This window comes from Nothoprocta perdicaria, unplaced genomic scaffold, assembly GCF_003342845.1.
Source record: "Nothoprocta perdicaria isolate Ctin4 unplaced genomic scaffold, notPer1 scaffold_270, whole genome shotgun sequence".
Lineage (NCBI taxonomy): Eukaryota > Metazoa > Chordata > Aves > Tinamiformes > Tinamidae > Nothoprocta > Nothoprocta perdicaria.
The window spans coordinates 103,499-114,520 of NW_020455500.1; the positions used below are offsets into that span (position 1 = coordinate 103,499).

At 51.0% G+C, this 11,022-nt stretch overlaps 2 protein-coding genes across 2 annotated transcripts; one reads left to right on the forward strand and one right to left on the reverse strand.

Moving 5' to 3' along the window:
* Window positions 1-1,913: 1,913 nt before the first annotated feature.
* Window positions 1,914-3,032, reverse strand: AGTR2 (angiotensin II receptor type 2). Its single transcript, XM_026040914.1, has one exon. The coding sequence runs from the start codon at window positions 3,030-3,032 to the stop codon at window positions 1,914-1,916; it is 1,119 nt and encodes a 372-aa protein (XP_025896699.1).
* Window positions 3,033-8,921: 5,889 nt separating this feature from the next.
* Window positions 8,922-10,175, forward strand: LOC112948655 (nyctalopin-like). The gene has a single exon (XM_026040915.1). It carries the CDS (start codon window positions 8,922-8,924, stop codon window positions 10,173-10,175), a length of 1,254 nt encoding a protein of 417 aa, XP_025896700.1.
* The last annotated feature ends 847 nt before the right edge of the window (window positions 10,176-11,022 follow it).

Sequence of the window (11,022 nt, forward strand, 5' to 3'; positions counted from 1 at the left end):
TAGTATTTTTAAAATAATATAATATTTTTAAATAAAGTAATTTTGCTATTATAATACAAGTATTATATTTTTATTTTTCAGGACCTCTTGCTGCCAAGCCCAGAAATGGTATGGGGCTCCAAAACCCTKTTGCTGCTGGAGAACCTCATCCAACCACAGTGACAAAAAGAGGAAAAATGACGTGCGTCACTTGTTGGCAGATGGATTTTTCACTCTTGCAGAACGGATCTTCTGGACGAATTCCTTGTGAAATTGCATTTCTGAGGAAGGAATTCTCCTCCCCTCTTGGTTTTGCCCCCCTTTTAGTATATATTTTTTGTCTCCTTCTTTCCAAGAAGATAACAGGGAGAGCTGCTGGGGAATCTTTACCCTCCCACAGGCGCAGCAGGACATCCCACATCGCTGCCCTCCCATCCAAAAGATTTTCTCCTCTGTTTCCTTTAGTTGCTTACAGATGTAAATGCAATTGGAGCTGCATTTCCCTTTCCCATGATACTTCCCTACTATGCAAGGTTGTCCATCAGGAAGAAAGCATGATATTTGTGGGGATAAAAAGAAAAGAAAAAGGTTCTTTCTGAGCAAGTCCAGCATAATCTAGGGAAAATATCCCGTTTGTGCTTATGCCCCGAACAGATACACTGAAGCACGGGCAGCAGAAGGGCCAGGTAATGCTACACATGGAATTCAGCTGCTGCTTTCAGCCTTTGCATGTGCMAATTAATGGCACAATTGTGCTCATTCCTGCCCTAATCTGTATGGCAACAGAAGGCACCAGGGCTCGGCTCATCCCTCCCCTAACCCCACCACTTTGAGTACCTGGCAATTTTCTTAATAAGATTATTTGTTTTGCTGCAGCCTGCCTGCGTTGTTATGCTCATTGCTAAGCAATTAAGAATTCGCCTTTCCAGAAATAATCCGAYGCTGCAGACACCGTTAGTGCCCGTCGGAGCATTTTCAACACAAACATACCACGAGGGATGTGTTGGCGCCTCTGCAGCTTTCTGGGATAGGCATCGCTCCAGCTAGGCTCCGGCTTTCCAGGCCTCCCAGACTGGGTTGGAGCCAGGGTTTACTCTGGGACAAGTCCCCATTCTGCCCTGTTCTGCACCAATTTTTCATGGGATACTCCTCAGCAGGGTGTCGTTTCCAACCTGCAGATCCAGGAATCTCCAGGCAAGGCTCAAGGGCAACACACCAGGAAGCCTGAAGGCAACAGCCTTTCGGTCACTCCAGGAGGTGCCAAGCAAGGGGTTAAAGGGTCCCTCTTTTAGCCCATGAGGCCAAGGGACTTTGCAATAGTAATGGATCTCCAAAACCTAACAACCAGCAAGTTCTTCTACTCAAGGCTTCTGGGCCATGTGTATATGGGCTGCCGTGGGGCTTTGCAGGCTTCCTTCCCAGAGCATCTCTGCCAAAAGGGACCACACTGGCTCAAAGCAAAGGAAACTAGCCAGGAACCTGCTACACACTCAGGAAAAGGTATAAAATCACAGGAAGTATCCAGTAGTACTCTCCATCATCAGCACTCTCTCATCTCCAACACCTTGCAGACCCATGTCTCGACCTTCCCAGGATCTTCCCAGAGCCCGGCAAGCAGAACATAGGTCTGATGTAATTAATGTGTGCTATTTATAGCCATATAATTCCAAAAATGTATATACGTATGTATAGATGTACATAAACTTGGTCTTCTTGAGCTATAGATGTACATAAACTTTGTCTTCTTGAGCTGCATTAAGCAGTCACACAATCTCAGGCACACGGGAGCTGATATTTAAAAACCATTGATACCCTTAAACCTCCCTTTATGTAAAACTTTGGTGCCCGTTGGGGAAAGAGTAAATTCCCACATATAACAAAAACATCTGGCGAGTACAAAATGAAGAGAAGAAGCCCCATGCCATGTCCAGTGCCTATAGCACAGGTCCCGGCCCCTCTGCGCTGCCCTCCGGGGCCTCAGCATCCCTGAAGCAGCTCCCTTTGCGCCCAGAGGAGCTCTCCTGACGGCTGTTGAACTGATAAACGCGGCTTTTGAACAAGTGATGGAGCTTCTCCTGGAACTGGTTCCCAATAAAGCAGTACAGCAAGGGGTTGATGCAGCTGTTGGCAAATGCCAGGCAGATGCCGAAGGGCAGCGCCGCGTCAATGACGCCCATCACGGCACAGTCCCTAATGACGCTCATATGAGCCAGCGCATCCAAAAACGTTAAAACATGGAAGGGGAGCCAGCAAAACAAGAAGGCCACAACAACAGCAGCCACCAGCTTCAAGACTTTGTCTCTTTTCTGCTTGTTTTTCCCAAACTCCTGTGCTTTCAGCAAGTGCCTCCTGATCCAGAGGTAGCACGTGGTGATCACCGTCAAGGGGATGAAGAAACCCAGTGTGTTCTTCAGGAAGGCTGTTCCCACAGACCATTTGGCATAACTCTCATGAGGAAAGGCCATGATGCAAGCATTTACCCCCAAGCTTTTAATGTAGTGCGTGTCACGGAAATAAAAAGTGGGGAGGGAGGAGAAACAGGCCAGGCTCCACACCGCCAGCGCTATGACGTGCGCCTGCTGCACAGTTCTCCGTTGGGAGCGAATAGGGTGGACAATAGCATGGTACCGGTCCAAACTCATGCAGGTGATGAAAAATATACTCGCAAACATGTTGAGGCACAGGATGGAGCTGGAGATCTTGCACATGAGAGATCCGAAGAGCCAGTTGTATCCGTGTGCGTAGTAGGTAGCCCAGAAGGGCAGGGTAACAAGGCACAGCAAATCCGCCAGGGCCAGGTTGAAAATGTAGATATTTGCAACCGTTTTGGGGCCGCTCTGACGGCAGAGGACCACCACGACCACGCTGTTGCCAACCAACCCCAGGACAAAAACGACGGAGAAGAGCGCCGGGATTAACGAGAATTGGTAGGTGGAGGAGGTGAGCGGGCAGGGAGGTGGCACGTGTAGGGCGCCCGATGTGTTGGTCAACGCTGCGTGGAGGACCTGGAGGGTCTCCCCAGTGCTGAGGACCAGGGAGAGGTTGCTGTGCATGGTGGCAGTGGTGGCAAGAAACGTCCCRCTGGGAATTCCCGTCCTAGCAGCGCTCTTCCATCGTGTCCCACCTGTGGAGCACAAACCCACGTGTTAGAGATSCACGCAGACAGCGTCTTAGGCCTGGCCTTGCACAGGCACAATGCAATCAAGTCACTTAAAATGACGCCGGTGAGCTGGGGGCTACAAATAGCGGACGCTCACGCAGGACCGCGTCCCTCCGTCCTACTGGCAGGACACCTCTAGCCCGAGGGAGGTCATGGCAGGTTTTAATTAGCCTGGCAGGGAAGGGAGCAGCTGGGTTTTAGCTGCGATTAGGCAGTAATTTCTGCGGGCAGCAGAGCAGAAAGATTATCGATCCAAGAAGGGCAGATTCTTCAAGGGGCTGCTGAGACCCAAAGGCAACACCTGGGCTCCGTGCAATGCTTTTCCTCAGCTCTCTCAGCCTATTTCCAGCGCCCTTTGGGGTCAAAATAAAGCAGAGGCAGCACTTGCCAGCAGAGATCAAGCACTTCACACCCACGAATCTCCTGGCACTTCACAGGCACCAACATAACCTTTTAATACGGCTATTAGGAAGGCAAGCTTTGACTTCTTTAATTCACGGGGCTGGACACAGAGACACTGAACAGTCCTTGCAGAACACATGGACCAATTTCTTCGCAAAGCCACCTGCATCTCCTGTCCCCTTTATGTATTTTAATCATAAGAGCAAAACTTTTTTTCCGATGTAGATATAAGCAACAAATGCCCAACTGCCTCAGCCTTGCAAGGGCTGGTTTTACCAGTAGTAGTTGTCATCGACTTGGAAAGATCAGGACTGGGCTTTAATATGAGAAAATGCAGCAGCCTAATGGCACAAATAAAACGGTCCTCGGTCAGCCCTTGTTCCATCTCTCTTAAGTCTGCGCTCTAAGCTGAGCTTCCAGACTTCTTTCAAACTTGCAGACTTTATAGCCAATAAAAGAGACAGCATATCCAAATATTTCATTGTGAACAATAGAAAGGCAATTCCCTCTTAATCAAGTCCTTATGGCACCAGTCTGTCTTATAAGCATTCTCATGGAGCTGTAAAACAGCAGGAATTTTGACCAAGTAAAGACAGAAACGTTGAGGAACATTCCCTCATTTGACAGAGGGCAACTGATCATTTCGAAAGTATTTTTCTGTATTAACAGTTTAGTGTACCATCGTTTACCATGCACTCCATGCAAAGTACCCCCTACACAGCTGTGAATAGTCTGAAACAACTAAATATTAATTAGTCTCAACACAAAGAAAAATCAAGGGGAGAATATGAACGCACGTTCCTGCCTGTGTTTCAAGTCCCACAGACTGGATCCTAAGCCCTCCTGTGATTAGACAGATCTCAAACCAAAGGAAGGGTTATTTGGGGAGATAGGAAGGGACTCACAGGGGTGTCTGAATTCTCCTTTCTGCYTCAACTCTTATGCCTTGAACCCCTCACTTTAACCATAGATGCTGAAATTTTAGAAATAATTGCAAAGCCTTAGGTATTTGTTTTTAAATATAGGGACCATRCCATATTTAATGATCGCTATATTCTCAAGAACTTTTCCTTTCCTCTGCACAGGAATAACGAATGCGTTAGCTTTGGAGCTGTTTCCGAGAGATGCTCAGACAGCCACACAAGTCATTTTATCACAAAGCAAAGCAGATAGGAAACGTACCTTTAAAACCTCACCTGCCCCCGGCCAGAGTTCTGGAATTACACGCGCCTTTTCTCTGCTTTCCTTCTAGTGAGCATCACCCCCAGCTCACTCGCACGCTCCATYTTCCCGCTGAGAGACTTTATCCTACATAACTCGAGGGCTGAAATGTGAACGCCTGCCAGCGTCTTTTCCTGTTGGAAGCCAAGCAGTTTGAGAGCCCCCCTTTCCCAGGCCACGTGAGCACATGCAGTAAATCAGGAGAGAGGAACGAGACAACCAGAAAGAARGAGGAAATTCACTCAAATATCTGTGGGCTCTGGGGCTGCACCAGGGGAGCGCACGGTTAAAGCCGGCAGCTCGGCGAGCCCATGCTCTCCCATGCTGACAGCCCGCTTGCACAGCTGAGCTTTCCCATCTGCTGCCCCGGCCGCAGCCTGCCTCCTCCTCCTCTTCCTCCTCCTCCCCTTGGGCTGAGCTGTGCTGCCCAAGGGGCTGCTGCGGAACAAGTGCTGGTGCAAATAAGACCCTGTGCCTGTTCTTGCTGCTGGGCTCTGTGACCCTAAGCTAGCCTTAAACACATCCCGTGGCAGCCAGCACCCCTGGGCTCTCCATGCAGCCCAAGGCAGTAGTTCTCAACCTCCAACTTTGTATTAAGAGGGTGCAACGAGSCCTGCTCAGACAGGAGCTCTTGCTACTGGCTTTGCGCACAAATGCCTGCAGCAAGGATACTGCTCCATCCTTCATCAAATGCCCAGGACACTCCCTAAGCAGGGAAAAGAGTCAAGAGCATGAGAATGTTTATTTTGCCATGATAACAAACCCAAATTGTTGTTTAGATTCGATGTTTTCCCTTCCAGATGCACTTCTGATCCTTACAGATGCTTGCGGTAGCTACTCTGCTCTAGCAGCGCCTCAAGAGCTGCTCAGATCCTCGTGCTGGCTCTGTGTCTCCTGGCAGGAAAGAGATGTGCCCTGGTCAGTAGGACAACAGGGTCGCACCTTGGGCTGCTCTCCTTCTCCCTGACAGGCTGTAGAGCCAATTCCCTATATCATCCCACCTTTACACTCCAAAGCTCCAGTTAGCCACGTGCAGGTATTTTCCCCCTCCTACTTCCATCGGTGTGCTGTCAGCAYGGGAAATGGCTGGGAAAGAGAAGCCAATACGGATGCCCAAGCTGTCCATGCATGAGCCTCCTCATGCCACATGATGCTGTCACCATGCTCTTTCCCTGGTTCATCCCATTTCCAGGGCCCAACTCCTAAACCAAATAAATCCCCCCTGCGTTTGCTGCATCAGGGTTCAGCACAGGGCAGATGTTACACAGAAGAAGAGTCCTCAGGCTCCTCACAGTTGCTCTGCTTGGAGAGTTACCAAAGCGGGGAGTTTTCTCTGCAAAAAGACTTGATTGGTGTTAAACTGTGAGGAGGTGGGGCTTTCTGGRATGCACAAATTTGGAGAGGGATTTTATGCATGTCTTTTATTCTCCCAATGGAGCGCTAGTGCCCAAAGCATCTACAATGCTTACCTTGGTGCACTAGGGTCTTCACAGYCCTCTGTGCAACATCAGTTTTGATAGTGGGTCTCTCTGCCAACCAAATGCTTCAACCAGGAAACAGAACTGTTGCTATTGATTGCTATTTTATCTTCTTTCCTGGATCCATGACTTCAGCTGGAAGCAGCTATGGGGGATCACTGGTTTTCCACCCCCGGGTGCAGAGCACGGCAGAGGCAGCGCAGAGGAAACAGGGACGTCCCATCGGCACAGAGCGCAGAGCAGAGCTTTTCCGAGGCATTTACTTTATGAGTTGTTTTTGCCAAGCTGACAGCACTGCCAAGACCGTGATTATCCGCCACAACATTGCTTGTTCAAATAATTGGCCTTAAGCATTTTACAAGTTACTAAAAGCGGTAAGGGAAACAAGTGCATAAAGTGACTTGGGAAGTGTTCTGCACCCAGCGCCTCTGACCTCTGTGGCACTCGGCTTGATCCCAGTGGAAAACCAGCAGGCATCGGGGCTTTTCCTGCACTGGATGAACAGGATTTCCAGTGCTCRAAGCCTGCTTTTGATGCACAACATGAATCACATTCAGCTTTCATGAAGCGTTTCCTTTCTTGCGCACCACGGGACCATGCTCCAGGGAGCAGCTGGACTTGCCAAGCCTACAAGAAGCTGTAAAAATCCAACCAGTTTGGTGCTTCCAGGCTCTTGGGCCTACTGGATATRCTGAACCAAGGGGACACTGAGCAGCTGCGCGTTCGTGCTGCACCGCTGCGTTTTAGGGCTGTTGAGCAATATCTGGCAACAAGAAGATCTGAGAACTGCAGGCTTTTGGTCTCTGGAGGTCTCTAGGGTGAAACCAGCTGCAAACCGAGCAGAATTAGTGACAGAATTGGGCTGAAACATGGCAACGCTGCTGGATTTATGGCTCTAAATAAAGCGTGCTTTGTATAAAAATGACAAGGGAACAAGCAATYCATCTTCTTCAGCCTGAGCTATGGAGGTTTAGCTCAAAGAGAGACAGACTGTTGCTGATGGGGGATGCGGAGCAGCTCACTCATCCCTGCAGGGACTGGAGACGAGGCTGTTGCGCAGGGACACGGGAGCAACGATGGGAAGAGCTGGTGTCCTCTGCTCAGCCACAGCAGGAGGCTGTGGAGATACCAGTCATGGAAAAGGCTGCTCCAACACGGCAATCCTGGGATAACCTTCCCATTCAAGGTGGGAGCAGAGACCAGACTTCTTAGTGGCCCAACCTGYACCCTCCCCCAGGACACAAGCCACCAGTCACCAGTTTGCCTCCTGCCAAAGCCACAACACTGCTGCTCTCGGGGTGAAAAGCCGAGCTTGGGGCCTAGCTTGCTTGCGGCAAAGCCTGTCTAGCTAAATAAATGATGTTGTTTACAGCTGGAGGATGATCCTTGTTACACAACACTGTGGTCCCAGCCAAGCTTCCAAGGAGAAGCTGTTCTTCAGGGGGTCATTGCTTGAAAAAAAATGAAGAGGAAAACAGAACTAGTTGAGGCCAATGCAGTGATCTAATGGCACAGGAAAACCTAAGTTGCTTTTGCAGAGAAAAAAAAAAAGGATTTGCAAGTAAACTCACCTAATTCTTACTTCCCTTTGGGTGCAGGGCATGTTGGCAGAACTGGCAGACAGCGTAGCACCATGGTAAGATGCAACAGGGAGAGGAAATCCAAATTTGGAAAACATCAAAAGAAAAATATTGAGGCGGTACAAGAAATCAAAAGCATGGAAATGCCTKGAAGGAAAGCGAGGGCTGAAAGAAGGTACTCTAGACATATCAAAAATTAGAGATCTCCAACATGAAAAAGAAGGGCAAAAACAAAACATTGAAGGAGAGATTGAGAAAGCAAGAGCCATAATTGTGTCAGCGGTTACTCTCATGGCACATGGTCTGCAAGGCCCAGGTCTACTTCTCTTGGAGCCATAAGCAAATAATCAGAGTGCTGACCACCAGTCCCTGGTTGCCAGGTACGTTAATGAGCCCAGAGGCTCATCATATCTCCTGCAGGATTAATACAGTGAAGGAGCAAGGAGAGCATGGGAATCTGAGGAGRACTCAGCAATGTTCTCTCATAGATTGAGTCACTTGCTTCTTTCCAGAAGGCAATACCTACATGAGAAGAGTGAATATGCATAGGGTCTTGTAAATGAAAATGGATAATTTCCTTTATGCTCTGGATATGGGATGAAAAACATACAGGGGTCCAGCGGTTTGATGGCACCATCAACCTGAGGCCAGCATGGCCCCAGTGCTCTCATGTGCTCCATTACTGCCCTAGGGAAGGGAGCACCTGCTTTGCCTGCATCCTAAGAYATTTCCAAAGGAGACAGAGAGCCTGGCCTGGGAGAGCTGCCCACGGACAGATCCTGCATTTAAAGCTCACAAACTCAAAGTTTGTGCTTTGGGCTGGAACTCCGCACATGGAGCTGAGATCCTGCCCGTCTCCMAGCAATGCTCTTTACAGCACAGCGGTGCTTAATCAGCTCTTATCCGCCTAAAGGCTTTATCCTCCTCRGTCTGCGGCGGATGCAACCAGCTAAACCGACCCTCCGTGTGTCAAAAACAGCCCAGCTCTCCTTGCTACGCTCACGGCTCACCTACCCAAAAGGTAGGAGCTCGTTTTGTTTTTTTGCCTCCTCCTCTAGTGCCTCCCAAGCATTAGATGTGGGCTCTGGCTCGTGGCTGGTCATGTTCCTCCTTGCCATGTTGGTGTTTTTCTGTGCAGCAAAGGCTGCACCGAGCGCCAACGTCTCCACTCCGTGCCCACGCGCGTGCAAATGCGYGCCCGAGACGGTGACGCGCTGCAGCAGAGCCGGGCTCAGCGCCCTGCCCGCAGAGCTAGCTGCCTCCACCGTCTCCCTGAACCTCTCGCACAACTACCTGCGGATGCTGAGCCCCAACGCCTTCGGGAACCTGACCTCCCTCCACCGCCTCTGGCTAGACGGGAACAGCCTGACGTTCCTGGCACCGGGAACCTTCCTGGCTCTGGGGCAGCTGCGGGAGCTGCACCTCGGCGGCAACACGCGCCTCACCTCCCTGCACCCCAATGCCTTCCGCGGGCTGCGAAACCTCACCAGCCTCGACCTGTCCCGCTGCAACATCTTTGAAATCCACCCGCTGCTCTTCTCCCACCTGCCCTCCCTGGAAAAGCTCAACTTGGCCTCCAACAACATGCGCTATGTCCCGCAGGCCTTCGGGAACCTCTCCAACCTCGCCACGCTGTCGCTGGAGGGAAACCACATCGAAGCGGTGGGACGAGAGTCCCTGCGGGACCTGGGTGCCCTGCAGGAGCTCAACCTGAGGAGGAATCGCATCTGGACCATCCAGGCGGGCGCCTTTGCCAAGCTCCTCCGGCTAGGAGTGTTAAATTTAGGCCACAACCACATCGCCCATTTGCCTAATCGGCTTTTTGACAGCTTGATCCAGCTCAGAACCCTGCACCTGGAAGCCAACAGGCTCACGGGCATCGGCTGCACCTTGGGACAGCTGCCCAACCTGAGGAGCCTCTACCTCAACAACAACCAGCTCTCCTCCCTGGCCCGCTCGGCCTTCACCCGCTCCACCAAGCTGCACTTGCTCCACCTCAGCAAGAACCASCTCAGCTCCCTCCCCGCCGGCCTCTTGGCCAAGCTGCCGCGCTTGAAGCACCTCTTCTTGTCCCACAACCCCTGGCGCTGCGACTGCCGCCTCTTCTGGGCCTTGCGGCGCCCCGCGGGCTCCGTGGAGGGCCTGCCCTGCACCTTCCCACCAGCCGSCCTCCTCCATGCAGACGACTTCGCCAACTGCCCCCTGCCACCGAAAGCGGCCACCGAGGACGAGTGTGGGGTGGTCGGTGGGGCCCCAGGGCCATGCGGGCACCCAGTTGGGCTGCTACCTGCAGCGCTGGCTGCTCTGGCATGGGGCTTGGTGGGCAGGAGTGGCACCRGGATGGCCACGCTATGACAGCACCAGGGTATCAAAAGATGTTAATGAACATCTGCCCTGTCCCAAAATACATTTTCTGCTGAGGTGGGGGTCTCAGGAAGCACTGGGACAATCCCACAGGACCTGGCTGGACAACAGTGGAGTGTATTTCTTAAATACACTCACTTAAATTCACAAGAATTACACTGCTTTTCTTATTCAGCAATTGTCAAGGGTAACAACTTCCACCTATTTAGAGGGCAAAGGTAAAGTTTTTYTAAGCAGTTGTACCTCCTTACTGCCTCGTCCCAGTGTTGTAGTTCCCAGAGCACTGAGGCCCTCCAGTATTTGCAATTCCCACATCTCCATAACACAATCTCCTCCCAGCCCTTCCAGATGTTGAGCAGATCACACAAATCCCATGGCCTATGATCCATGCTCGGTCCTGGGCACTGCTCMTTGCAATACCCAGCATTTGCCCCTGGATGGCACCAAATTCCAGACTAACCGCTAGGATTGCRCGGAAAAGACCAGCCCTAGCAGAGCTTTGAAATTCGCCATGGGCTGGAGAGCATCCCTATGCATGGAACATGAGGAAAATTGCAAGCAGCAAGAGCAATTCTCATTCCCCTGTAGCAGGCAGGCCACCAGTACCTCGAGGCTTTGGAGAAACTCTACACATATTGGGGTCAAGCTATGTTTCTCACCAGATCCTGGGTCAAGAGGCTCTCTGGCCTCAGATAGCCAAACTATGGCTCTCATGCAACAGCAGTTTCCACTTTACGAGCTGCACCACAGCACACTCGCGGTAGCAGCACATCAAGCAGCAGCAAGCCTCATGCCTGCACCACAGATAACTGCACTAGCAGTCACAAGATGCCTGCAT